General features: G+C 43.8%; 3 protein-coding genes across 3 annotated transcripts in view; 2 read left to right on the top strand and 1 right to left on the bottom strand.

Moving 5' to 3' along the window:
- sorbs2a (sorbin and SH3 domain containing 2a) overlaps positions 1-8,431 on the top strand; it is a 52,612-nt gene extending 44,181 nt beyond the window's left edge. The window contains exons 28-32 of the mRNA XM_056408722.1: positions 728-881; positions 1,951-1,967; positions 5,457-5,494; positions 6,499-6,605; positions 7,022-8,431. Of these exons, the coding sequence (XP_056264697.1) occupies positions 728-881; positions 1,951-1,967; positions 5,457-5,494; positions 6,499-6,605; positions 7,022-7,083 (378 nt within the window). The 3' untranslated portion in view covers positions 7,084-8,431. The remainder of the gene's footprint in view (positions 1-727; positions 882-1,950; positions 1,968-5,456; positions 5,495-6,498; positions 6,606-7,021) is intronic.
- A 1,957-nt stretch (positions 8,432-10,388) lies between these two features.
- Positions 10,389-21,056, top strand: LOC130190713 (PDZ and LIM domain protein 3-like). Its single transcript, XM_056410262.1, has 7 exons — positions 10,389-10,563; positions 15,170-15,321; positions 16,480-16,564; positions 16,651-16,838; positions 18,329-18,456; positions 19,541-19,652; positions 20,585-21,056. The coding sequence occupies exons 1-7, from the start codon at positions 10,471-10,473 to the stop codon at positions 20,772-20,774; spliced, it is 948 nt and encodes a 315-aa protein (XP_056266237.1). The 5' UTR covers positions 10,389-10,470; the 3' UTR covers positions 20,775-21,056.
- Positions 21,057-25,753: 4,697 nt separating this feature from the next.
- Positions 25,754-26,884, bottom strand: npy2r (neuropeptide Y receptor Y2). Its single transcript, XM_056409504.1, has one exon. It carries the CDS (start codon positions 26,861-26,863, stop codon positions 25,754-25,756), a length of 1,110 nt encoding a protein of 369 aa, XP_056265479.1. The 5' UTR covers positions 26,864-26,884.
- Between the last annotated feature and the right edge of the window lie 453 nt (positions 26,885-27,337).

Here is a 27,337-nt window from a genome sequence, read left to right as displayed (position 1 = left end):
GGTCCAGATAGTAAAAAACACAAAAATAGAAGAAAATTACTTCAAAAAATCACAAGTGAAATACATAGAGCTACGGAAGCTTTATAAATAGACAGCTGATCCAAAGCCTCCACAGCTGGGACTAAATGTTTGATAAAAACCTGATTATTTCATTTTCTGAGTCATTAACCCGGCAGATAAATGTGTACATGAGATTTCTTCAGACAGCTTTGAAAGTACACAAACATTTCACTGGCACGACTCCACCTCGGTCTCTTCGAAAGTATTCACATGACATCGTTATAAGCTACTTGAAGTTGTTAGTTACTTGAAGTTTGTAGTTAGTCCCCAAGTGTGCAGCGTAGAGCGGTGTGCAAAAGGCTTTACAGAGACGTCTTCACTCCATCTGTACACACACTGAACCCGCGTGAGACAATGTTTGCTTACTCGTACGACATCGCCGATACACATCTTCATCATCGGTCATCTGTTCTGGGATCAGATGTCTAAGATATTTGACCTCATCACAGACACCGACTTAACTATTTGATAATTTAAAGTCGTAATTGTACTCGTTGGTTCTACAGATGAGGATATCACTCTTACTGGCGTTGTGTTTGATGCCATGTGCCACACCATAGGCAGTGCACACAGTAAGGAGCTGCTGTAGACCTGCACTACCTGGGCTACAGTAACAACGGTGTGTGTGTGTGTGTGTGTGTGTGTGTGTGTGTGTGTGTGTCCGCAGGGCGAGAGGGTCGTGGTGATGCGGCAGGTGGACCAGAACTGGTACGAGGGGAAGATCCCAGACACGAGCAAGCAGGGCATCTTTCCCGTGTCGTACATTGACATCGTCAAGCGCTCCCCGTCCAAGAGCTCCGCCCACCATATAGACCCGCATGGTTACCCTGGCAACCGGACACCCAGCTCTACACCCACCAAGGTAGGGGAATCACGACAACAATAAACAACACAATGGAATAGAGTTGAGGCGCGTTAGACATCAATTGATTGATTGGTTTATAATTTGGGGCATTTATTTCCGTGTCGGTTCGTAACACAAATTGCAAATACCAAGACAAAACATTGCCTATCACCACAGACACACACACACACACACACACACACACTGTACTCTCTGTTCCACTTTTATAAATTCCACTGTTCCTTCTCTTCCACTTCACCTTCATGGAGCCTCTCCACCATCTACCTCCGTCCTCCGCTACTCGTGACCTCCCCTCCCGCCGCCCCCCGCTGAGAAGGCTTGACCTGCAAGCGATCGCCAGGGGGTGGCTGTCCCTCGCACCGGACCCTTCAGAGTCCACTCCAGCTCGCTCCCTCACCACCACCACCACCACCACCACCCCTGTACCGCCTGCGCCTCCCCCCCTCCCCACTGACCTTGCACCTTTCCTCAAGACACCCCCAGCTGCGCCATCAAAAAGAGGCTCCGCCCCGCCGCCCCAGAGAGTTCCCATAACTCCTCCGGGCAGACTCGCTTTAGTTCCCCTGCCGTTCTCTCCGCTGCCTCTTCTTCTTCCTCCTCCTCCTCGACCTCATCCCTCATTTGCCTCTCCGCCGCCTGACTCTTCGCTGCGCTACAGCGCTGGCAAAGTATTCGCTCAACCGTCGCGGCATATTCCTACGCCAGAGATTGCGTCCGGCACACTGCCACAGCCAATCAAATCCCTCGCACAAGCTCCGCGTGCGGAGGTAAGCGAAGGCAGCGCAACGCCTGGCGTTGAGCCGCGGGCGAAAGACCCGTATGACGAGCTGCTGGCCATGATTCTGGACGGTTCCCCCGGCGCGGACCTTTCGCGGCCGCCCCCGGTAGAATCCCCCGCCGCTGTGCTGACCACGGAACCCCCGAGCAGGTTTAATCTGAGAGCAGAGGAGTCCCATCGCCCAGCTGGGAGACCCCCAGGAGCGACTCCGACCGGCGGCTCGCCGGGCGTTCGGTTAGAGGCGCAGCTTCACGAGCCCGTCGCGTGGGGGGGGCAGTCAAAAGCGCCTCAGAGAGCACCGTCGGCGAAAGGAAGGGGATACACGGAGCTGTTCATTGAGGAGGACGGCGAAGCGAGAGAGGACAAAGGGGAGGACATTGGAGGTGTGAATGAGGGACTCAGTCCACAGGTAGGGGGGGGGGGGGGCTCCAGAGCCCTGGAAGTTAGATGGAGGGAGAGATTTTAAAATCGTAAAAAAAAGAAATGCGTCGATGCACTCGAGTCACGCGGCCATCTAAGAGCATCTACAGGGCAGCATTATGTTAATTAAATAAAATGATCAAGCCCTTGTCCACGACGACGGATAATAATGGAGGCTGAGGATTGCATTGAAGTGTACCGGTTGTCCTCATCGACATCCCTCCTTATACATCAATAGTCTCCTCCTTGGTGAGCAGTAAGTAGAGATTTGATATGTATTTGCCGTGTGACATCGTCATTCACAGGCTTAGTGTTGTAGTCTCGCTTTAATACTCCCTATTTGGCCATTTCTATATCGTTCACCTTCATGCCATCAAATTAGAATTTTTCGAAGGGGACTCTGGTTGCACTACCGCCTCTGTCCACAGGGTCCGCCAGAGTCAACACACAATAGAAGTTCCTCCTCGTAACTTCAATCGAATAAGGAATACGCATCGACTCTAAAGTCTTAACATATCCCTGTCCTACGACACAAAAGTAGATTTTATTTTAAATGGTCTTCATTGTTTCCCTCCATGTTCTTTCTGGGGCTCAGTGAACATCCTCAGCATTTACTTCCTGTGCTTCATCTTCATCGTGATGTGTGTGTCGTTCCCTCCGTAGGCTGACGTCTCTCCCTCCACTTTGACTCGGCTTCCTCCCTCCGGCCTCTTCTCGCCCTCAATACCACTCCCTCTAACCTCCTTACCTCCTCCCTCCTCCTCTTCTACTTCTTCCTTTACTCCTTCGTCTTTTACTTCTTCCTTTACTCCTTCATCTTCTACATCTTCCTTTATTCCTTCTTCATCTTCTACATCTTCCTTTATTCCTTCGTCTTTTACTTCTTCCTTTACTCCTTCTTCATCTTCTTCCTTTACTCCTTCTTCTACTTCCTCCTTTACTCCTTCTTCTTCCTTTACTCCTTCGTCTTTTACTTCCTCCTTTACTCCTTCATCTTCTTCATTTACTCCTTCTTCTACTTCTTCCTTTACTCCTTCTTCTACTTCCTCCTTTACTCCTTCTTCTACTTCTTCCTTTACTCCTTCGTCTTTTACTTCCTCCTTTACTCCTTCATCTTCTTCATTTACTCCTTCTTCTACTTCCTCCTTTACTCCTTCTACTTCTTCCTTTACTCCTTCGTCTTTTACTTCCTCCTTTACTCCTTCTTCATCTTCTTCCTTTACTCCTTCTTCTACTTCTTCCTTTACTCCTTCTTCTACTTCTTCCTTTACTCCTTCTTCTTCTACCTTTACTCCTTCGTCTTTTACTTCCTCCTTTACTCCTTCTTCGTCTTCCTCCTTGACTCCTTCTGCGTCCTCTTCCTCGCGGTCGCAGCAGCATCATAGCTGCATCCCTCCCACACATCCCCCCGTCTCCCCTCGTCCCCCATCCCTCATGACATCGCCGCTCCCCTCCTCCTCCTCCTCCCCTCCTCCTCCCCTCCCCTCCTCTCACCGTTCTCCCAAAGTCCCGTCCGGCGCTCTCCGTCTGTCTCGCCCGGTCACATCGGGCCCCGGCTCGGGGTCGCCCGTTCCCTTCCCCTCCCTGACTCCCCCTAAACCCGCCTCTCCTCCCCTCCCCTCCCCCCGCTCCCCCCCCACTGTTCCTCCTCCAGGATGTAGGTCCCCGAAGGTGAAGGTAACGCTGGAATGTTGACGCCGTGCCGCTGAATTAGGTCATGTGTGCGGTGCCAGGGGCCGAGGAGTGATGCCGCTCTCTAACGATGAATGTGTCGAGCTGAAGCTGTGGTTGAGGTTGAGGCTGAAGCTGAGGTTGAAGCTGAAGCTGAGGTTGAGGCTGAAGCTGAGGTTGAGGTTGAAGTGATCCGTCAACTAATCCATTGACAGAAAATGTTTTACGTCAGATTAACCGTTTCTGGTATTTCAGCAAAATGTTCCGATTTGTTGCATTTTCTTTGTTTCTTGTAAATTGTCTGACTGTACATCACAATTTACCAGGTTGTGTTTTTTGGCCGACTATTTGTGGACTTTTTAAGACGATTAATCAATAGATTAACAGATATGAAAAATAACAACGATGGTTGCAGCCGTGGCTGAGACTACGTGCTGCGCGCTAACAGACGTTTGTGCACGGCCATGTATGTGTGATTCATCAGGCCATCCCCGGATCCTCAAACACAACCCAAGATGCATTGAATTCATAAATCGAAAACATAAAACCTTAAGGGGGAAAAAAAATGTTTTACGGATCTTTCAACGAGACATAGGAATTTTCTGAATGGTTTTTTTTACAATTTATAATCTCGCACATATGTTCCGTTACCAGGCAACGTTTGAGAGGAATGGTGCATTTTGATCAATGCAAAGTGGAATTTGAGTGGAATTAGATCACTTAAAAAGTCCTAAATCTAATTTGCCTTAAACTGTATAGGAAGAGGGGCGGGGCTTCGAAGCTAATCTGACACGGTGGTTAAGCTATGGAAGTGCAACGTACGTGAAGCCATGGGCTTAACTTTGCAGGACGAACACTTGAACGACCTTTATATAAATCAACAGGTCTTAAAACCCTCTCGCTCTTTGGGCTCGTTCATGCAGTGCAGTTCATTTTATGCTCTATTTTATGGGGGGGGGGGGTTTGTGCCACTGAGCGACGTGGCCCCGCCCCCTAAACGCTGTCTCCAGATCTCTTTCGTGGGAACCCTGGACAGCGGAGGACACTCTTGGTTGTTGGTTGTTGGCTGCGGTGTGTTCAGGGGGGCTGCTCCTCGCCGTCTGCATGGCGCCGGGTGGTGCTTTTTTTTTGCAGCATGCCGTTAGCCATCGTGCTCGTCGTGCATTTAGCTAACGTCGCGAAGGCCGCCGACTCGTTTTCACTGTCGAAGATCACCGGTGTGTGTTGTGTTGTCTTGTGGTCTCTCCGCCTGTTGAGCAGGATGCAGTCGTCGGTGGTAAACCTCCTCGTAGCCCAATCTTGTCCCGGAGGTCCTACCTGTCCCACATTAGAGGTCGAAGGGTAGGGGGGCATGTCTTCCTTTTCACCGTGCTCCGCCTGTACTCTTGTCCCCGTGCAGGAAGGACGTCTTTTAGAAATACGCACAGCATCCCTCACTGATCACGACGCATACACACGACAGCGTGGCGTCACTTTCCTTAAAGGATCATCAGTCGTGTTTCCGCTTGGAGTTTTATTCTATTTCTGTTTGTTTTCGGTATATTACACTTTATTCATCACGAGCGACCGCCTGGGACTCGTCTCTCCGTGTGACATCTTCTACAAAAAGCCTTTTTAAAATGTACGATTTTGACTTTCCGTCTGTTTCTGTCTGCCTCACAGCGATTGGTCCATGATGCTCTCCACGGTGGAGGAGACCCGTAAGTTATTGTTCTCATTGTAATGAAGAAATACTTTTTCAAAACCATGTCAAGTGTACGTTTTTACATTTGCTTTATTCGTATAACGTTTAACTCTCCTGTTAGCTTCACATTTACTGACATATTTTACCCTCGGGGTCAATTTGACCCCAGCGATTAAAACCTCCAGAAAATTATTAGAATTAATATTGTTTCCCAAGTTTAAGTGTGAGGTACTTTATGTTTGTTTGTTGACTACCTAAATAGCCCTTTAAATATATAAATAAAGTTGATATTTCTTATATGTTTGACAGCCTGGGGTCAAATTGACCCCAAAGAACACCGATGTTAAACATTGAATGGGGTCAAATTGACCCTAAAGGTAACAGGAGGGTTAAACATTGAATGGGGTCAAATTGACCCTAAAGGTGGATCCCTGACACTCTTCCACAAGACCTGGACTCCCTTACTACTGCTAATCAATGACCTTACGATTAACCCTGATGCTGATGAGGTGTGAATCAAATCTGGTGGGAGGGAGAGACTTTTCAATTCCCCTTTCCTTGTCTCCTTAATACACTGATCATTACTCTATTTGCTTTCTCTGTTTACTCTTATTGACTATTAATATGAAGAAGCACCCGTATTTTTATTTCATGTAATTTTGACCCCCTTTTATTTAATTCCCTTTCTTTTTCGCTTGTTTGTTATGTCTTTTTTGTTTGTTATGTTGTTGTTTTTTTGTGACCATAGGGGTGAGGGTGGGGGGAGGGTGGGATGGATGGGGTAACTATGCAATTCTCCTACAGACCATCTTTTCTACGTTGTATACCTACTGTATCGTTATTGTGATGTCTGTCAAAAATCCAATCAAAAAGATTTGGAAAAAAAAAAAAATTTGACCCTAAAGGTAACAGGAGGGTTAGACAAAAACGAGGGAGAGAAAAGAAAAAAAAGATCACGGTCGGTACAGAACCGATAACAAAGACTCGAGCGTCGGCTCACCGTCACTCTCCCTCACGCAGGTACCAGACCGTGTACAACTACATGCCCCGCAACGAAGACGAGCTGGAGCTGAAGGAGGGCGACGTCGTGGACGTGATGGAGAAGTGTGACGATGGCTGGTTTGTTGGTGAGAGGCGTTATAACAGGGTCGTTACAGTCGTCACAACAGCTGAGCAACAACTGTACCTCAGCTGGTCCAATAGAAGCTGTTACCGGCTATAGAAAAAGTCCACTAGATGGCGGTGTGACTCCACTGTGATGTCATCGTTATCCTTCACAGCTGATCAGGTCTGATAGCCCCGAGAATGTGTTTGTTAATCTGAAACATTCTTTTTCGGGGTAAACTTTGCCCTCCTAAGATGTTCCCGTGGGACTCGTGTTTGATCCCCCGCTCTGGCGGCGTTCCACATGGCAGCGAGCTCTAATTTCCCCTTGGGGATTAATAAAAGTGTATATTATTATTATTAATAACATGAGTGCCAGCTACTGCCAAGTTTCTCCGAGCCCTGACGATGTCATTGTTTTGCCCTCCGCTCTCTGAAGGGACCTCTCGACGGAGCAAGTTGTTTGGAACCTTCCCAGGAAACTACGTGAAGCCGCTATAATGATGATTCCACAACCGCCGGCTCCGCCCCTTTCTGCGACACGTCCTTCGCCCCCCCCCCCCTCAGCACAGCACCCGGCAGGACGCCGCCTCCCGGAGAGACCCGTCGCACGCCTGAGCTGTACGTGTGGCTCGTCGGCTTCACGCGGACACAACCGTTAGCTCTAACTAGCCGTCTCTAATGGAAGACTTCCTTCCAATAATGGTGTTTCTTTTCTTTTTTTATCTTCTCTTTTTATCCTTTTTTTTCTATCACGGAGAACCCAGACTTTGTGCTCCAGTCGGAGACCTTTCACCTTCGACCGGGACGGAAAGCACATCGAAGGAGCTTTTTTTGCGAAGAGTCAAATGATAGAAAACAGGCTTTTCTTTCCTTTAAAGGGCAGTTCGATCACCTCGCTCACCTCTTTCTCTAATTATTTTTAATTGTCTCACACTTTAAAAAAAACAACACTTGTTACGTTTCATGTCAGTGTTCAATTACAAATATCCCCAGAGACACGGAGTGCAGAGAAAGTCGTAGAACCAGCGGGTCGTACCCCGACTGAGTCGAAGGGATGTTTCAGGGAAAAGGAAGTGGAGAAGCAACGTGAGTTGTGGGAATTTTGGGGATATGAAAGCTGATCACTAATCATCACGCAGTCATTTCAAATATTGCAAACGGAGGAAGTGTGTAAAGTATCATTGGCCTTCCACCTGCTGTCTAGACCCGACGTCGGAGTCTTTAACGGTTCTTCATCTTCACACCAGGGTTGATGCACTTTAGCGAAACGTTGAACACGATTGTCCTGATTGTTCTGATCTCAAGTTTCACTTCAGATTCGACACGCAGGACGTCACGACCAACGCCTCGGGACGAAGTTCGACGTGCGAAGAGGCGAGCGACCTTTTAGGTATTATATTTATTCGAGCGACGGTCGGAGCGGCGTCGCGCTTTTTCGAAATTCAGACGCATTTCATCAAACGCTTTGGAGGCGTCTCCTAAAAGCTTCAGAGCGAGCGGTTCGCCGTTTTCACGTCGTACGCGGTTTATTATCGGGCCCCTTTTTTATTTAGTTCGTCGTGCTCGGCGACTACGACGTTTGTGTTTTTATTTTTCTCATGTTGTGTGTTTCACATGGACAACAAAACAATTGTTAAAGCACCTTATGATATATATTTTTGTTTTATCATTCACCGTCCTTCACGTCACCCCGTCGTCCACTAATGCATTTGGTGTGAGGACACTGTGTGTGTATGTGTGTGTGTGTGTATGTGTGTGTGTCTGCTGTGTTTTTGTAAGCCTTTTGTATGAGATGAAAAATGGCCAACATCCACTTGCTACATAAAGTCAGCTTTTTCTCACCCACCATCATATTTGGTTTCCTCTTCTTTCTTCACATTCTTCATCAGTGGTGCTAATTTCCACCTCTTTTTTTTCAAAGTTATTATTATAATTTGTTTTCTTCCTTCAGATCTCCGTTGTTTTAATCGCATATTTAAAACTGTCGTTAGTGAGTAGAGTCGGTGATCGCTGCCTTACATCCAACTCACTGATTTACTAGCCATGTACGTAGATGTAAACTTCTTCTGTGATGCGACAACTTTAGTTTATGCGTATATAGCGTAGAAAGCGTCAGGAAGGTGTGCAGAGAACACACACACAGACGCTCTGCTCCGCCTTTGATACAACACGAAGAACACATTTGGATTGAAGACATTGGATTTGACTCCTGCTATGTTTATACGTGTAATGAAAATGTGAATCTTATATGTTATTGGTGTTAATATCAAATTCGATGCACACTCTTGGACCTAAGTATTTCTACAATATCTTAGCATTTCTTGGATGATTTTATGGGGCTGTATTGCTAATAAAACCCAGCTGGTAGATGAAATATCTCAAATTATTTCGTCCTCTCGGCTTAACAGGCAGACGACTTCAATCGTTGATGACGGAGAAAGAAAAATCTCATTTGTGTTTAAAAAGGTTAAGATTCACAGATTTTAAACCCTTTCCTACATGATTTTTTTTATTTGATGCACCAAGGTGACGTTCTCTCTTCACACAGTTCCACACATGGACTCTAGGGGGCAGCGGTGTGCAAAAATCAAAACATTTCACGCTCCACAGAGTTGCAGGTTATCTTTTAAATCTAAAACCTTGTTATTGCTGACCACCAGCGGTCCAAGTTACAACAAAAACATCAGTTCATCGGACCGTCTGAGTACTGTCGGAATAAACTCTGTCCTGTAGCTTTATTCCTATTAGGAAACCGATCTGGTTCCAGTGGCGGTCCTTTTCTCAACGGCTGCACTGATTTGAGCAGCATTAATAATAATAATAATAATAATACTTAAATTGATAAAGTGCTTTTATAGATCCTCAACAATGTTCTACATAAGGCATAGACCAACAGAACAACACATTCATATATCATGTTTTATGTAAAATATTACTCAAACAAGAGTAAATCATGTATTTGTTGGGGACTATTTTCAGCTGTGGATTAAAACAGGAGGGGGAAGGGAGGGGGCTGATATGAGAGTTTATAGCAGAGAGAAACAATCTACATTCATCTTTTGACAGCACAGACGATACTCACAATATGAAATGGGATCAAAGAAAGGCAGAAACTACCTGTCCTTCTGCATTTGCTTCGTTGCACGTGTGAAGTCACAGAGGGAACGAGTACTGAAAAAGGGAAATGAGGGAAAAAGGTGTTTGTAGATGGGAGGACTTATTTTGGGAGGCGAAATAATAACTACCAATCTGAGGGGTCAACACGGGTCCAGTTTCTGACACGGATGAAGAGAGATGACGTGGTGAAGCCGGACCGTTGATGAGCCCCGGGGAGAGAGAGTCCACCGGAGAGAGAGTCCTCCCGGGTGAGAGTCCTCCGGGTCCTGTCCAGATCAATAAGGCTGGAATGTGCCTGTGTGGGATGTCCAGGGCCTCCGAGTGGAGCTGGGCCTCCACACCCAAATAAGGACAGGAGCAGCAAGACCCGTCAGAGAGAGAGAGATAGAGAGAGAGATAGAGAGAGAGAGAGCTGGTTTACATCCTAACTGTCTACCAGTGCCCATGTAGGTACTCACAGCTAATTTAACCGGCACGATATTGATATATAAATATAAATATTCTGAGAGAGAATTAGTAACGGAGAAAAGAAGAAATGAGTAAAAGTGCTCGACAGAAATAGGAAAACTGGCAAGCGAGTGCTGGTCGGACCGTGTTTGAGCCAGTTCCCCAAATCTGACCAATTACTCCCCTTCTGGGGTGGGGTCTCTCTCACTCTCCTCCCCCTGCCCCCACCCACACGGGTCCACTTCTCCATCCCTTTGCTCTTCGACTCGCTTCCCCCGCAGCGTGTTGTTCTCCGACAGCCGGAGGGACATCGAAGGGGTCATGCCACTCAAAGTCGTGCTGCACGGCCCGGCCCCCTGGGGGTTCCGCCTGGCCGGAGGAAAGGACTTCAGCCAGCCCCTGACCATCTCCAGGGTGAGTGAGCGAGTGGCGGGGAGGTCTCGATTAAACAATCCTCGCCATAACTTGATGAATGCACCAACTCTTTTTGGGGACAGATTTCTCGGCCTTTTGATTATCAAGCATGTGACAACGTCTCTGCTGTCAGAAGCCGAGCGTGTGAAATGTGAACGGTCTTTTAATCCGTCCGGCGGTCCGGTCCGGAGGAGTCGGTGTGACCCGACATTGTGTTTTCTGTCTGGGTGCGAGGCCGGCACCTGTGCCACAGTGAACGCGAGAGGCTGAGATACAAATAGCAGCTTACACTGTACTCTGACATGCACACACACACAGACACACACACAGACACACAAGCGCGCCCGCACACACTCAATTGTGTCATCGAGTGGATTTCAGAACAGAGTATATAAAAGGAGGGCAGTGTGAGAATCAATTCTAACAAACGAACTGGTGGGAAACACGGAGGGAAAAGGAGTTGTTGTTATTTGTAAAAAATGTATGTGTCTCGACTGGAGAAGATGAGCTCAGTGTGTCAGCATCACGCCTCGTGTCATCGTCATTAGAGAAGCGACCTTCAGGCCCTTTGGTCGATCCAGAGATCTCTGCCAACGCACACAGATGAGCCCCGACTGCACATTCAGATGGAATTTAGCTTCCGTTGATGAGGAGATGATTTCCTGACACTAATTTGGTATTTCCTGTTTAAACAAATTGACTGAATCGTTTTTTTTTAAAAACTGTGACTGATACAAAAGTATCCCATTTCATTAAAGGGGTCGTTCAACACACCCTTTTCTCGGGCAGAGTTACGCGAGACGATCGAACGCCACTTTGGGAAATTATGTCGCCGGTTAGCCTAGCTTAGCACAAAAAGATGAATTCATAATGAGAGAAAAACTGCAAAGTCAGTTTATGAAGAAATACCCAAAATAGACCCTGAATGGTTGTGTCCAGCAGCCGCGAGGTAGTAGCTCATGAGATTGTGCGCCTCCGCATTACGGGGAGACGACGAAAACATCGAGGGAAACGGAACGGAATCGGAACACAGCGCTTAGCAACAACAACAACATTAGCACCATTAGGCTGAGGTGAGTTCTACCGCTGGGGATGAACACCCGACAACGCGAAGAAGGCTACCTGGAGGAAGTTGAAGTAAACACGCTGAATGAGAACAGTGGCGTGTTATTCCGTGGTGAAAGGTCACACGGGCTCAGGAGAGGAGGCCCGGTAATCCCGCTCGTTTTTTTGGGGTTATGTCCGTCTATATTTAGGAGAAGACCTCAGGAACTAGGGGACTAAAAGGATACAAAGGTCTCCAAACCAGTGGCTCCGTCCCATAACCCCTCAGCTGTTGTGTTAGCGGACATGTGACGAGAGGAGAGGAATCTGGGGGGGGTGAACCACACGAGAGGAACACAAGAAGCAAATGTCTTTAAAAATGTACTTATACGGGGGGGGGGGATGCGGACAGAAAAGTGAAAAGCTCCGATACACCCGACTAAAGTCGCTGAACCATCCGGCTGCTTTTAAACACAAGTGTCTTCCTTCACTGCCATTTTTGGTCAGGCACGTCCTCCTCTCGGTGTTCCCAGCTGCTCGAGGGAAAGTAAACACGAGCGATAATCATCGTTTCCCTCGGCCGACGGCGGCCTGAAAGAGGCGCGGCGCCCAAAGCAGCGTCGAGATCCCTTTATTGGATCTCCCTGGTCCTGGGCGCGAGGAAACAGTTGCTTACGGTCCTCTGTCGGGAGAAAATAAACCCCGGTGATGTCATCGGAGTTATTTTTTAGCTCGAGCGTGGAGATTATACATCGATAACGATTAAGGTCTTTGGAAAATATACATATAGAGAGAGATTTTTTTTGTTGCATTGAAACTATTCTTACTGGCAGAGATGCACATTTGCTACAGTTGCAACACTTTTTCTATTAAAAGTCTGAATAGATTCATGCAGGCAGATGACCAATCAGAGGATCGTATTGATCCAGAACAGCCTGTCTGAGGTCAGCTCTTGTGATTGGTTGATGCCTTGATTTGGGAGACATTTAGCTTTAATGGCACGTTGCATTTGTGTGAAAGTATTTGAAAGCAACAGTTCAGAAAGATGTATGACGTGCCAATTAATCGTACAGAACTGTGTGAAGGCCTCAAGCCTGCATTAAAAACATGAGCCTTTGATGACTCAGTTACCAGGCAGACTTTGCCATTTAGTTCTATTATGGGAAGCGTATGATTCGCCAGTAGTAGACTGTGTTATCATATTTCACTGCATTGTGGGCTTAATTAACTCAGAGTATTTTGATTGGTTTAGAGAAATACAATCAAGCCACAGAGTTGTTCTTCTCCTATAGAAGAAGGATAATGTGTGGAGACGTGCTTTAGCCTCTGCTCTATCCATTTTATAATCCGTCTCTTGTGAGTTTCCCAACTTTAACGTTGTATTAAACTGTTAAAAAATATATATTATATGTTTTTGGGCCACTTTTAGCTTTGTTTTGGTCTCCACCGTCCCTCCACTGTCTCTTTAGCAGCGTGTTGCTCCACCCTGTCCACTCGTCTCACTCTCTGGGGACAGGAGTTCATAATTAGTGTGTCACCAATGATCCCTTTTTACTTTTCAAATAGTCATTTGATACACTGTTGAAAGAGTGATATGAATGCAGCTTTAAATACAGTAGCAGCTTTAATAAATACATAACATCGTGACCTGCCAGATTGGTTCTTAATGGAAAGATTATTTCTGAAATTAATCCCTCGCTTCATTCGTTCTTACGTCGCGTGTTACTTACAAAACTAAATATGCCCATATTTCTATATTTCTGTCAATTTATATTGATCTTGTTTCTTTTTCCTCAGCTTCAGCAGATCATGGTTTACAATATCTAAAAATAATAGCATGAATCAGTTTATTTACTAATTACAAATTTTTTTGGATATTTAAGCTCTGTATTTATTAAATGTGCTTTAAATACATTGTTTGAATGCTAATTTAGAGCATACATTTGTAAATATACAAAGAAATATGAAGTTTAAAGAAGTAGATTTAAGTAATTGCACAGAACTTACACTTAAAGTATATTTTTCTATAATATATTATAAAAAAGTATACTACAGTACAATTCTTATTATAAGCGTGTTAAAAGTTGACATTTTAAAATTGGTGAAAGTGTGACTTTAGTGTACTTGTTATATATTTCCAGAAAGTACAATTCTTTGATAGTATGTTTGCAATGTACTATTTAACATTTCTGTATTTATATATATATATATATATATATATATTTGCCTGGGCGATTAAAGAAGGAAGGAAAAGGAAATAAATGGGGGTTGAAAGGTGGAGCAGAGAAGAAAAAGAAGAAAGCAGTAATTCAAACCAAGGCGAATGTTTGACATGACAACTGAGCTGCGTGTAACCGAAAGAATCCAATTAAAAAGCCGAGCGGTGCACAGATTCGGGTAACGGACGTCGGGGCAGTAAAGCATACAGTAAGACCCCCCCAACCCTCCACTGTGAATCACTGCTCCCTCTCTGGCAGCACGAGCCATCCCCTCAGCTACTTTCATCCTGAGCTATTTAGAGGCCGATGAGCTCATTCGAGCTTCAATGCAACATGTCGGGGTAGCCGTGTCCCGTAATGCAATCCGGCTGAGCATAGGTCACGGCCCACGTGGTGCGGGAATGTGCAGTCGGGGTTTGAAGTAGCCTCCTACGGTATTTTTCTGTAAACCCCCCCCCCTCCCTTATCCCTCTCTTATCCCGGTGGCTCTCTGGGAGTTCCTATTCATCTCAGTCACTTCCTGGCCAGCCAGATACATATTCCATCTGGATGCTGTCACTTAGTGGGAAAGCAAGCGCAGTGTTGACTTCATCTCCATGACGAGGGAGCAGCAGTTTACATGCACGCATACCAATGCATGTGTGTGTGGGGGATAAGGTATATTTATGTAATGAATGGCCTTTTCTGTTGTGGAGTCTGTGTTTGTATTGCGCAGCAGTATTCAGGCCGGAGAGACCCTCGTGATGCCAGCATGGTGACTTGCGCCAGTGATGGAGAACCAGAGCTAATAAAGGATTCACTTATTTTATCTTCTCACAATGATGCCCCACCTTGGGATGGGATTGTGTTTCTTCCCGTCTCGAGAAACCAGTCGACATCGCTTTCGAGTCATTCTCATGTCAGTAACTCCAGCTCCATCTTTTATTCACAATAAATTGACAAAGATAATGGAAGAAGAATTTACCAGTAGGGCTCTTCCAGAGCCGCAGATTAAATTATACAGTGTTTTAATCACAGAGGAATTTATTGCTAACAGGCTTGAATTATTATTTTAGTAAAACATAAACCTTTAGATGAAATGGACTCGTGGAAGTATAGCCTAATACAAGACTAACTAACCAAAATAACTTCAATAAGATAAACAAAACAAGTGTAAACAGCAGACTAATTTCCCTTTGCTTCTCCTAATATGCAAAACAGGGGTTTCCATGACTTTGAGCAAGGGATATTTGTGTTAGTTGTTGAAACTCAAAATTATTATTATCTCGAAATCTCTGTTTTTTTTCTTTCTTTTTTGTGTGTGTCTATGTTTCATGTTCTACATATATATTCTTTCCTTCCAGATCACCCCCGGCAGTAAGGCCGCCGTAGCCAACTTGTGTGCCGGAGACGTGATCCTGGCCATCGAGGGCGTCCAGGCCACGGACCTGCTGCACTGCGAAGCCCAGAACAAGATCAAAGAGTCCACCCGTCAGCTCAGCCTGACTATTGAAAGGTCAGAAGCAACGCAAAGCATGCTCACCAACAGGTGGTGGCGACACCTGCACAGCGTATTAGAATATAATACATTAGCCTACATCCCCATCATACATGCTGATACTGTGCAGCTCTGGTTCCCAATGGTTTGTCTATGAGCACCGGCCGAGACCTGGACCGGACTATGTAGGTAATACTCTCCTCCGAGCAGGAGCACGTGTGAAAATGTAGGAGGAGTTAGCCTCCCGACAAGCCTCGGGGGTGAGGTTCTGTGGGGAGAGGCCGAGGGACCGGACACCGACGACACAGTGCCGCCGTCTTCACCGCCAACCACAGATTAGACCGGATGCAGCGGCTGGGGTAAGATCTCCAGGTTTTGAATAACGGTCGCTTCTGATTGGAGGAGAGGATTACCCAGGGCGTCCAGCAGAAGGCGGAGCCTGTGTGTGTTAGAGCCCTTTAAAACAAAGCATTCTCTACTTGTGATCCCCGGTCGTCTCGGTTGGATGTAAGTCGTCACCGGGAGTGTTTTCGTTGTGTGAGTGTTCATGTTGGAGGCCATTGTCCAGGAATGAAGGTCGGATAATAAGCCTGTCAATCATATCTCACAACCCTTCAGATGTGTCTATCGCTCTGTGTTGTTGCTCTACATTTAATTTATTTTCATTTATTTATTTATTTGAACAGGGGTAAATGTGTCAGTCTGAGCTAAGGCTGCATTTTAACCGTCATCATAAAAACATCATAAAAAGCAATAAACATACTGGTTACGATCATACATAGGCCTCATCGTAAAATCATTAAAATCATACCAAAAATAAATACAAAATAAATCATGGCATTATACAGCTGTACATATTACTCTGTTTTGAATTGTGCTGACATTGGTCAAATGGCTGTTGGAGAAAACAAACTTTTAACCTGAATTTAGTTCAAATCTTTTCCACCTTTTCTTTTGTGGGCTGCATTATGGGACAGTAGTATCCAACGGTACATTAGAAAAACGACCTTAATTGTGTCACTTTACACTAAAGGCCAACATGTGAGCCGATGTTTAAACCTATTTTTTCCTATTTTCTAGGTTAGGATCGTACACAACTCAAACAGAGTCTCTTTCTACAGCCATCAGTAATGTTGTGGTGACCTTCTGACCAGAATCTGTTTTCATAATCTCCAGGAATGAATCCAGACTGTGGTCCCCACGTGTCGTGGAGGAGGGTAAAGCTCTCCCGTATAAGATGAACCTCGAAGCAGAACAGCAGGTTTGTAACCTCACATTCGTAAAAAAAATTAAAAAAAGATAATCGATCTCGACCCACGGCCTCGCCTCCTTCTCTCCTCCCCTCAGGAGTTTAAACCCATCGGCACGGCTTACAACCGGAAAGCTCAGCCGTTTGTCGCGGCGGCGAACATCGACGACACGCACCAGGTGGTCAGCAGCGCCTACAACACCCCGATAGGCCTCTACTCCTCAGGCAACATCCAGGACGCCATGGAGGGCCAGATCCGAGGCCTGGTTCTCCCCAAGGCCGACAGGTGATGGCTCTCACTCGGTCTGCTGCGATATCTTCAACAGGAGAATCCGTATGGGGAATAAATATATGTGAGACAGTCAGCCGGCTCTAATGTCCTAATAAATTAAAATGTTGTCACATGTTTCCAGTGAGGAACTTTCACTGATATATGAGTTTTATTATAAACTCAAAACTAGCAAACATTTGAATTTTTTATCAACCAAATAACAATGCGTATTGTGTTATATATATATATATATATACATATATTTAAGCAATTTGTTTATGTTTATGAAATCGATTTTCACGTTGCTTTTTTCATCTGACTGAAATGAACAATTATTTATGTATATATGTTTTTATTTGTTTTGCTTAATTATAGACTTAAATAAATAGATCTTCTTACTTTCAGCCAATCTATTATTTAAATGAGGTTACGCTGTGATGAAATCATATAAACCCAAGGTTAGCTTATTATTGATAAAAAATAGCATATTTATTCACAGAACTGACCTTCAGCCCCCCCCCCCCCCCCCTCATTGGGCGACCTGATATACAGCGTGTCGCACGGAGAACATATTCCCACAGGAACGAATCATGGTAAATAAATTATGACATAAATCATATCAAAGCTACGTCTGGTCAGCCATTACAACATCACTCTGATTTCACGGTAATGTATTTATGACCACCATAACCAACCAACGAGAGACGATATTTATTTAACAGAACCCGATTTAATGAAAGAAAATATTCCCACATGTCTGAAACAGACTCTTTCCATCTTCTATTTCTTTTTGCGGTCCAGCTCGTGAATTTTCTTCCTCGCCCCACGTTCAGCATCCAGACCTTGTCCTTCTCCTTTTAAGGCTGAGTCAGCGTGTTGTAGCTCTGTAGTCTGCAGCTGGGGCTTCTCACCTGATCGCTGCAGTTAAGACTTCAATGCATCATCTCTGCCACGAGCATGAATCCCTCCTCATAAAACTGACTCAGTGGTCTGGGAAGAAGACGTCGAATTCATCACTGTCGAATCATATTTGAAAATTGCTAGATAGTAGCAGTGCTGTATTACAACTACGTATATTTAGTATTTCATTTTATGCAACTTCACACTTTGTGGAAATCTTTAAACTTTTTACTTTGCTTTTTGTCTGAAAGATTTTTTATATTTGGCATGAGTTTATTTTTGTTTATTTTGCACAATTTGCACACAAAAAATTCACAAACATAACAAATATTAATCATATCACGGTGCAGGAAGAGGCAGAAAACTCACTGGGCTTAATTTAAGCCTCCACCTATATATAATATTACAATTTCGCAATACTCTATGAAATGAATACAAAATTAATAGACATAAGATATGACTGTATAATATTGATGAGTATTTTAACAATATATGTTATGTAATTACAAAATATAACATTATCAAGAGCTTGGAGCTCCAAGTATAGTGATTTAGATTTTTTATGTTTCTGACTTTTTTAAAAACCGTGTGTGTGTGCTGCTCAGCACCAGGATTTTGGCCAACATCGAGGATTCTGACGTGTACCAGATGTTACAGAGAGACCATGAGGAACCCCAAGAGCCGCGGCAGTCCGGCTCGTTCCGAGCGCTGCAGGACTTTGTCGACAGCGACGGTGAGCGCCTCGTCTTCCTCTCATACTCAAAAACATCTCACAGGTTGAAAGGATGACAGATGGAGACGCATGTTTGTATTCTTACTGACAGACGAACTTAATGCCTTATAGTACGAAGATGTTTTAAAGGCCACGGGAACACATTTTTATAATGTGCTTTTTATTTTTGAGTAAGGGGTAAAAGTTACAACCATTTTGGTTCTTTTACACATGAATATGTTTGTATTAATTATTTTCTCTGGTCTCAGTTGGAAAAAAAGATGCAATCACCTACACTTGATTATTTATATATATTTTTACATTAATGTGTATTTAATGTGAAAACAAAAATACTTTAAATGTGAAGCAAAGTGTTTTTTGGTATTGAAAAGATTTTAAATTACTACTGCAATGACCTCTTCGTGAGCCGCAGTTCTTTGTGTTGTTTTGTTAGGAACGCCATCGTTGCCGTGTAGAAGGTTTAATTCTTACTACATTTCCCTCTGAAGTGATGAGGGATGGAGTTTGAGCTATTTCATCAATTGCAGCAGCAAATGTTTCAGATATCTTCCTTTTTTCAAAAAGCTATTCACAGCTGTACGCACATCAGGACACATGTGGACAAGAAGAGCCGGGGAATCGAACCGACAACCCGCTGCAACTACAGTTGAATTTACTGAACCACGTTGCTCATTTGACGACCTCTTAACTGTGGCATAAACGGTTATATAGATGCTATTGTTCTTTGGGCCACAGATGAAGTGTAACACTATTGTTTGAATCACATATGCAATATTTTGACCCTGCATGATTCATAATGTGCACAGTAAGCTACACAATATATAGTTACGGCCCGCCCTCGTGTTCAAGTAGTGTCGTGTTGACGCTACACAATGCTTTGTTACAAAAGCACTCCATGTGTTTCCTCTCTTAATTGCGTTGTAAAAATGCATCCTGAGAGGATTTAAAGTTATGGAATATGCTCATACCCGACAAGAGGCATTCATTAGGATTTTAAGAGGCTGTATGTGTCCTTGCCTCAATTCTCTTGAGTGTTTTGTTTGTATTGTTTGTTGTTTTGATGGTCTCTCTCCCATGTGGCCAGGCACTCGTCCCATTATGACCAGGATGGTGAAAGCACCGGCCACCAAACCCACTGCGCCCACAGGAAACCTGCAGAAACTGCCCATCTGCGACAAGTGTGGGAATGGGATTGTGTGAGTTAAATATAGGAGGAAATAAAGAATCATGTATGGATGCAAACAAAAAGGGTGGGAGAAGTAAAGGAGCAACTGTCACTTGTATGGACATTAATTTAAAAGTAACATTACTGCTTCATAAGATATTTTGTACATAATTGAACCGTGATGACACACACACGTAACATAAATCTACATTGTTTACACAAACATATGAATCCTTTTTGTTTATTGACCGCAGTAACTTTGAAGACAAAATGATAAAAAAACACTTTTCCGTTGGCATGATGTGCCTTTAAAAGTCCTGAAAAAGGCCAACCAATGAAAATATGATAACATACAGTAAAATAACTCACAACTATGTATAATAAACTTGTGAATATGTTTTACATATATATTAGTAGAAGTAACACATTACAATTATACATCATATATTAATGTGTGACTGTGTAATCAAGTATTCCTGATGCTTCATTGGAGGAGTAATTTAGTTAGTTTACTTATCCACTTTATAAAATAAGAAAAGATATTTCTTAAAATTTCTTGAAATTTCTTAAAGCAGCAGCAAACATGTTTACAAATATACAATACAATAAAATAAAATAGCAGGGCATATTACATTTAAGAATTTAAATGATAAAGGAAATGAAAATGTAAAAAATAAAAATGAAAGTGTGTACAGTGGATCTAAAGTATAAAGTAAAGTTTATTGATGTTAAATTTGAGGAGGATCTTACACGGTTCATTATGGTATTATAAATGCTATAGGGGAGTTAAATAGTTCATAGTATGATGATGTGTGTTTGAAATGTTGGTGCAGCCTCGGTGTTGCGTTCAGGTCACTCCAGTTTACTGAGGGTGTATTTATACCCCGTGACACTGCACTGGCTTTACTACGACCGCCATTTATTCTTCTTCTGACATCTCCCTCTTTGTCTTTCATGCCGCAGCGGGACGGTGGTCAAGGCGCGAGACAAATACCGTCACCCCGGTTGCTTTGTGTGCTCCGACTGTGACGTCAACCTCAAACAGAAGGGCTACTTCTTCGTGGAGGGGAAGCTGTACTGTGAGACTCACGCTCGCGCTCGCATGAGACCACCGGAGGGCCACGACGTCATCACGACCTTCCCCTCTGCGTAGACCCACAGCGAACACTCAGACATAGGAACACACACCTCTGTGTCCCAATTCTGGTGTGTGTGTGTGTGTGTGTGTGTCTGCACTTGTTTATCTGATGTTGTCTGTGTGCAATAATATATACATCGATAAATACACTTTACTTTCTAATGTTTGCAGCGTGATGTTTTCTCTGTGTAGGAACGCTTCACAGTTTTTGTTTGTTTGTTTGTTTGTTGTTAGACTTGCCGGTTTCTCGCCATTTGTTGTCTTTGCAATAAAGAGCTTTGCTCACACTGACTCGTAGATGGCCTGTGCATGTGAAGTCTGAAGGTGAAAAGCACCACCTGTAGGAAACTACACACACAGCTGTTTGCACCTCTGCCAGTTATGTTGAGTCTTTTTTTATTGGGCATCAAACTTGTCGGAAAAGGATCGACTTAAAAGCCAAAATAAATGCTTGGATTTGTGGTTTGAGGGGCGCCAACTCGCGGGGGATGTATCCTGTGCCATGCTTAAACAGAATGGAGCCATCGTTAGTGTTATTAATACCACCTGTGCTCAAAATGACAGCTGCGAGAACAAAAGGCTTTTTTGGGACTGATTAGACTTTAAGCTGATAGAGCTGCTGCTCCCACCAGTGTAACTTCTAAAACATGTTAAGCCTATATGGGAAGAGAATAAGCAAAAAGTTGTAATTCTTTTAATTTATTTATAAAAAACAAAGAGTACTTTCGCTCTCCCTCCATCTTTTGTTGTCGCTTCCCTTTTCTAATAAATTTTAAGAAGACGTCACACTTCCACTGCGGTGATTAGAGGGTAATTCAGATCACCTGTGCAGGTGTGAGGACGAGCTCATAATTAGACATTGAGAGCAGCTTGGTGCTTTTCGCCGAGTCAACTGCACATCCAGGGCTTTGTGATCCTCTCTCAACATAAGGCGGACCTCATTTTATCAGATTCAGCCAGGAAATTAATTATTGAGGGGTTTGAAACCTTGTTTGAGTAAATATATAAGCAAATATTAAATCTTTCCACCTGTATCTGGGCAGATCTCGGTGCTCTGGAACCCTGCAGGATTGATTTTCTTTTGTTTGTTGGCATATATTATCATTGAAAGCCTTTTGTACACATGTACTTATCATCACAGGCATTTCTTTTTTTCTTTGTGAGGGCACTGATTTGAGAATTGTTTCTCAGGCTTTGTCCCAATCTGCTGAAATCCGGGTAATCAGTGCTGCCACAGCGCAACGTACACATGCTGCAAATATGTCCACTGCACAATCCATGACCGATACATGTCTCTTCTGATTTTAACACAATCCAGCCACAGATTAGTTTTAATTTCAACGTCATCTCAAATTCAACATGCTTACAGTGAGGGGCAGCGCATCTGGTTGCATCTGGTGTTTGTGGTGAATCTCTGTGGTCTGGTATTCATCATCCATGCTTTCTTTTGAGGAAAAATGCATCATCGCTGGCCAGCGGTGATGCATTTTGACCGCCGCTGCTGAGCAGATTGGTAGACCCGGACCCATGGAAACCATGACGACGTAATGTCAGGGAACTTGTCTGGCAACAAGGAAAAAACAAAAAAGTGAATATGAGCTGATGTTGTACACCTCCTTGGAACACCGGTATTGATTCTGCAGTCCATAAAGATGGAGGGTCCTCTTTGTCTGGGTGGCTTCAGCATCCATTATATAACTCAAACAACTATTACGATGGTCTAACTCACTGCGCTGTTCCCTTTTTTAATGAGTTGTTGCCTCCATTGGTCATCATTTTTAATTAAGGAGAGAAGAAAAGCACAGTGGGGATTGAAATGTGATTGATTAGAGATTTGGACTCCTGTTTTCTGCTCCAGACGGTTACTTATTTAATATTTGTATATTTAATTTAATTTGTCATTAGTATTGTGTATGCATATATGTTGTATAGATACATATATATTTTATTTTATATTTTACTTTGTATACTTCTTGTATACATCTATATCTTTCACTTGTATACATCTTTATCTTTCATCCCTGTTTATTTTTTATTTTTTATATTTTATATTTTTTTATTTATTCTTGTGTGTTTAGTTTATTGGTGCTGCTACTGTTACGACAAATTTCCCCTTGGGGATTAATAAAGTATATATCTATCTATCTTTCTATCTTACACAACTGATCCGCTGCGGACAAAGCCGTCGTTACTCAACCCATGTTGTGTTTTTCAAAACCACAGAGCTGGATTTCATTGAAACTGAGGTTAATTATCCACCTAAAAAAAATGAATGATGCTATTGTGCAGTCATTAAAAATGCTGCCAAGCATCAGCAATAAAGCAAACAAGTTAAATAAAAAAATTGTTGCAGAATATAAGCATTATGAAGTGGTTATACTGCTTTTAAAACCATCATCAGCCGTCTACTGGTCAATAAACCACTGAAACTCTCCAGTGACGGTAGTGTGGGATGCAAACACATACAGGTACATTGTTTAGTCATTGTATTGAGCCTCAACAGTAGCATCAATGGGCTTTAGTCCAAGGCGCATATGTGCTGCATACTGAGAGAAGTGAGTCCTGCTGCCTGGTAAAAACACTGTTCACACAGCTGGGGGAGCTAAAGTGTCGTTTTTTGCTCTTTGAGCCTCACATATGACAACAGAAAACACTGAAGTCACTGTAAGTTACCAAGTGTGCTGTAAGTATAGGATATTCAACCCTATGTGGTGCTGTATTCACTCAAATTATTATTATGTTGATGATGAATTGATTTAAAGGGACAGTTTATATATGTTCCTCTTCATCGCCACACAGCAGTACATCTATTCGTGGCTCGTGTTTGTAGTTTCTAGCAAATGATAATAATGATGAATTATGCTGCTCTGAGCAAGCGAACAGGAACATTTAGAGTAAAATAGACCATAAAGCTGGAATGTTTTTAGGGAGTTAGGGAGGTCCTTTTTTAGATTGACAGGTCACTACCACATCGTTGTTCGGTCACGGAGTTCACGAGTTTCCATCTTACAACTGCAACCCTTTCACAGCTTGTTTTCAGTTCATGAATGTGAATTGTGACCTTTTCCGGTCATCTAAAAATGACTTATTCAGTTGTAGTTTTGGTTGCACAAAGCCAAGATGGCAATGGCCAGAACACAGTGACTACGTCCACTTCTCATATATAGATTCACAGATCTTGTTGTGGTCATATATGTGAATTATATTGAGTTACCGGGTAACGGTTTTCAGAAAAACAAGTGGCTAAATAGAGAGGGTTAAATGTATTTGACCTAGTTTGAGAAGAAGAAAAAAACAATTGTAATGGTTTAAACATGTTGTATGTTATAGTTAACTCTCAGCATGCTTGAACTATCTACCATGGCTGTTTTCATTAAAGTGCTAATAAAGCCACTGCACAATACCCGCTGCAACACTGAATGAATACTTACTTGAACATGATGGCTCTCATTCGATGGTGACGCTGCTCCATGCCTGCTGGTAACTGATCTGTTGTTCATATATAACGAGCTCACAAAAATGCACCAACCTGAATAAGCCACTAATCCAACGGATATATTTGACAACGGGTTCACCCTCATAAATATAACGTACGTACGGTAACAGCATCCCTAAAGAAGCCACTCGCCACTAACCACACCATTAAGTGAACCACGACTGATCAGGTCACGTTGTTTCACTTTCCTCTACAATTTTTTAATTATTTCCCAATGGAACTACAATTCATTGACCAAATCAATATGCTGGTCACTGACAGAATGCCATTATTCAAATACGAATGCATATGGATGAAAATAGGCGACCTGAGGAGTCCCGTAATATCTTTCTCTAATGAAAGCCACAAGATGAGATCAGCGACAAACAAAAGGTGCATTGAATTCGTTTAAGCTCTTGTTCATTTTAAATGATTATCAAGTATCCTTTTCCTTAGAGTACAGCAGCTCAATAAGATCAGACAAGAAAGGAATATTGATTTATTGCTGAATGCAACATGAAGAGCTGACTAAACATGTAAAGCTCATACATCAGTGCCTCGCCTCCTCACGTACGGACAAAGTAAATCAGTAAAGACCTGGTGAATAGGAAGGGCTCTTCAGAGCCTGAACAATGATGCTACTCGTTGCAAACAAAGACAGGTTGGGGAGGGGGAGGAACTCTTCATTTGTCTAAGAAGAAACCTTTTTTCAGTTCTCAGTTTCCTGCTCAACCCGTAATGCAAACATCAGCATCCCTCGGCGGCTCAGACCCCATGACGCAAAGACCTCATTAAACCTCCAGGTTGAAACAAAATGTTCTTCCCACGTCTCTCTCTGCATTTCACATGTGCCATGACTTCACATGCACTTGATATTTTTTTTTACATTTTCGCATGCAGTATAATCTACCACAGAACACTACCGACAGTCGACAGAGCGGTATTGTGACATGCAAACAGGCTGATAAAAACACACAACTAAAAGCATTTGTTTTTTGTTCTTATTACAAGGTTATACACAATGTGAACCCTGATGCACTTTGGCTTGATAAATTAAGTCCTTGAATTATCTTTTGAATGAATTCCTGATTGTTAAAGTTGAGCATTAATCTAGCAACAAACCACTATTAGCTCTACAAAGATGTAGTGGAGTAACCTCTACCTGAGCAGAGAATGAGGTCACTCTCTGTGTGTGTGTGTGTGTGTGTGTGTGTGTGTGTGTTGGTACCCGAGCTACTCTGTTCTTTTTTTTTTTAACATAGCCTTGTTACCTTTCAATTCACCCAAATTTCAATCATAACTACGTGTTGGATGACAAGTGTTGATTGTGATAAGGTCAACCGTGACCTTCCTTTTTGTCGCAGTAATGTCGCTTTGAGGTGGCTGCCCTTTTTTTAATGTTAAAGTGGTTTCTTTCAACCCATTTATTATATTTATTATACCTCCAAAATGCCCACAGAAAAAAGAAACACAAACATGTACACGATGGATTTACAATGCACCTTTTTTTGACACTAACTTAGACATTTGTTGATTCGCACTCTGTGTAAAGCGTGTCAGCGTTCCTGTGTGTTTCTCGACCTCTGGGCCCTCTCTTCCTGGACGTGAAGGGCTGGTAACACTTGCACACGGACAGAAAGGCCGCCCTGTAGTTGTTGTTCAACCACCCGTACAGGAAGGGGTTGACAAACGTCGAGCACATCGCCACGATGTGGAACGCGGTGAAAAGCAGCTTGAAGTCCTTCATGTACAGCACGGTGCTGTCGATGTCGACGGCCAACTGGAACGCGTGGAAAGGCAACCAGATGACGGCGAAGACCACCACCATGGTCAGCAGCATCTTCGTGGTCTTCTTCTTGCGCTGCTGGCGGTCATTTCCACCTCCGGGCATCATGTGATTCTTCAGCTTATTCCAGATGCGGATGTAGGCGACGCAGTTGATGGCCAGAGGTAGAACGTATTGGACTAGGAGCGCCGATATGCTGTAGATGCTTCCGTTCATGCTGCTGCTGGGCCACTTCTCCATGCACACCTGGATGGACTGTCCCGGGGAAAGGTTGATCGTCTCGTACTCCCTGAAGATGGCGAGCGGGCTGGCCAGCAGGGCGCTGACGGCCCACGTGACGACGATGACCGCGGCGCACATATCTTTGGACATCTTGGTCTCCGTGTGGTTGACGATGGTCCTGTGGCGGTCCAGGGCGATGACGTTCAAGGTGATGGTGGACACGTGCACGGCCACGCCTTGAGCGCAGGGCAGCATGAAGCACAACACGTGGCCGAACTTCCACTCGCCGTCCAGCGTGTAGACGAGGGTGAACGGCAAACACAGCGTGTTCACCAGCAAGTCCGCCACCGCCAGGTTGACGATGAAGAAATTGGTGACGGTCCGAAGAGTCTTGAACTTGAAAACGACGTATATCACCAAGGAGTTTCCGATGACTCCAAACAATATGATTGTGCTGTAAGCGAGGATGAGAATAACTTGAACCGCAACCAGGTTTGTGCTGTCGTCCAGCTTCCAAAAGATCCTCTCGTTCATGGCGCTGTCGGTTGAGCTGTTTGAATGGTCAAGTCCACGTTGGGAATCTTCCAGCTCAGTGGCGTTAACGTCACCTGCCGCGTCCATGGCGAGCAGTCCCCAGAATTCACTCTGTGAATAGATGGACACACACAATGGGACTGAGGACCATTTTTATACTATATAAATATATATATTTTTATTTTTTTAGAAATAAATGGCAACATTCTGGCATCATTATCTCTCTTAAAATCAATAAGGTGCCATCTAAAATTTTAGTTTTTTTGTAACATTGACAAGCATTGTGTAACAGTTTAGCTCCACGCCTTCCTTTTTGTAATAGTTGTTTTCATCCTGTCACACCATCTCGTCAATCCAACTCCCCTCACCTGCCTCTGATCACCTCGTTAGTCCCTCATTCCCTGCACCTGGTCCTCACGCCCTTCTCACCTGCAGCCCATCCCCTCATTAGTCCCTCACTATTTAGCTCCCTCACTTCCACTTGTCCTCTGCCAGATTGTCTTGTGTTTTCGTGCCAAGTTCTCCAGCGTTATTAGAGTATATTCCTGACCTGCCTGTTCT

This window comes from Pseudoliparis swirei, chromosome 24, assembly GCF_029220125.1.
Source record: "Pseudoliparis swirei isolate HS2019 ecotype Mariana Trench chromosome 24, NWPU_hadal_v1, whole genome shotgun sequence".
NCBI classification, from domain to species: Eukaryota; Metazoa; Chordata; class Actinopteri; order Perciformes; family Liparidae; genus Pseudoliparis; species Pseudoliparis swirei.
Note: the sequence above shows the minus strand (reverse complement) of the source record. Positions and strands in the feature narration are given on the sequence as shown.